Genomic DNA, 1,517 nt, shown 5'->3' with positions numbered 1-1,517 from the left:
AATTTATATAAATAAAAAAACATGTGAATGAGAAAAACTGTTTTTATCTTTATTTTCTATTATCTATCTTTTATAGGCTGCTTCCGTTGATGATAGTAGGAATCATACGGTCGCTGTTCTGCTCATCGTCAAAGGCTGTACGTAGTCAACAACGAGAAAAGTAGTGCACAAGCAAGTTGCTAAGATTGAAATTTCGGAGAGATTGTCACAGGCTTCGAGAGTTTGACATTTGAAGTAGTCCACTTTTAGCTTTATTTCATGGTGGGCATTCAACATTTTCTTGATTCCCAAGGGATCCATCCAGAGTAGTTCCATTGACCTTTTCTTGGCAACACCATCAATACATACACACGTCCGCGGCAGGTTCATTTATATCCTCGTCGCTTTCCTGGAAGGGGGAGAGAGAGCCACAGACGCCATCCGTCGTCGCTGAAGCCCTTCACAACAAGAGCTCTTGAAGTCAAAACCAACAGAAGCCACCGCCCGAGTCCGTGGAGCTACGTTGGTGCATGGGTCCCTTGATGATTGCCAATTTGGTTTTGCGTCGTCGGTCATCGTCGTCTACGTTCGCGCCGGTTGCCTTAATGCGCCACCTCCCTCGGCCTTACGACCTTCTAGATAGCAAAAGAAAAATCGCGTGCGGCACAAGCTATATCCACGGCGTTCCTTACCTGTCCCATATGCGACTATATCATAAATCAGTCCCTTCCTCCTCGATAGTCAATCCATTAATTCCCAAGTAGCGGTGTTTGACAGGAGTAAGAGAGAGAGACCCAATTACCATGACGGAACTCGCTTCGCCCCGCTCCGCCGTTCATCGCGACTCCCTTCACCGACAACCGCCTGGACCTCAATTCGACGACGACAATGATTCCGAGTTCTCCTTCGCGGTAGGCGACCCCGACGGAACGCCCTCAGTCACTGCCGACGATATCTTCTCCGATGGCCACATCCTCCCAATATACCCCCACTTTGGCCGCGGCCTCCTCCTCTCCACTTCCCTCTCGAAGGAAAACCACGAAGCGGCAGGGCCGGATCCGCAAGGGATCCCCATCAGAAAGCTTCTCATCGAGGAGCCGAGCTCTCGATGGGGATCGATATCGTCGTCGTCGTCGTTGGAGGCGGAGGACCTGGAGTCGTCCGCGGCGCGGGATCACTGCCCGTGGATACCGAGGTCGGCACCGCAGTCGCCGGACCGGTGCAGGAAGAGCGCCTCCACCGGGACGGAGCGACGGTGGAGGTTGCGGGACCTGCTCTCCGGGCGGAGCCACAGTGACGGCAAGGACAAGTTCCTGTTTCTCGATGCGCCTCCTACGCCGCAGCAACCATTGGCGAGGGGAAAGAGCCCGAGGCTTAGGACGGCGGCCGCGAAGGGCGGGAAGCCGCGGGCAGCGGTGGATACGGTCACTGCAAACCGGACGCACTACGGGAAGAAGGTTGGGAACGGCCAGGCAGTGACGGCACCGCGGCGGTCGTTTTTACCGTACCGACAAGAACTGCTTGGATTATTCACTACC

The 1,517-nt window shown here is 54.1% G+C and overlaps 1 protein-coding gene across 1 annotated transcript in view; it reads left to right on the top strand.

Moving 5' to 3' along the window:
• The first annotated feature begins 555 nt into the window (after positions 1-555).
• LOC135644559 (uncharacterized) overlaps positions 556-1,517 on the top strand; it is a 1,113-nt gene continuing 151 nt past the window's right edge. Inside the window, exon 1 of the mRNA XM_065162242.1 lies at positions 556-1,517. This exon is cut by the window's right edge and continues 151 nt beyond it. Within this exon, the coding sequence (XP_065018314.1) occupies positions 783-1,517 (735 nt within the window). The 5' untranslated portion in view covers positions 556-782.

The sequence above is a fragment of the Musa acuminata genome, chromosome BXJ3-8, assembly GCF_036884655.1.
Source record: "Musa acuminata AAA Group cultivar baxijiao chromosome BXJ3-8, Cavendish_Baxijiao_AAA, whole genome shotgun sequence".
NCBI lineage: Eukaryota > Viridiplantae > Streptophyta > Magnoliopsida > Zingiberales > Musaceae > Musa > Musa acuminata.
The sequence above is the reverse complement of the archived record's forward strand: the minus strand, read 5'-3'. Positions and strand labels throughout refer to the sequence as shown.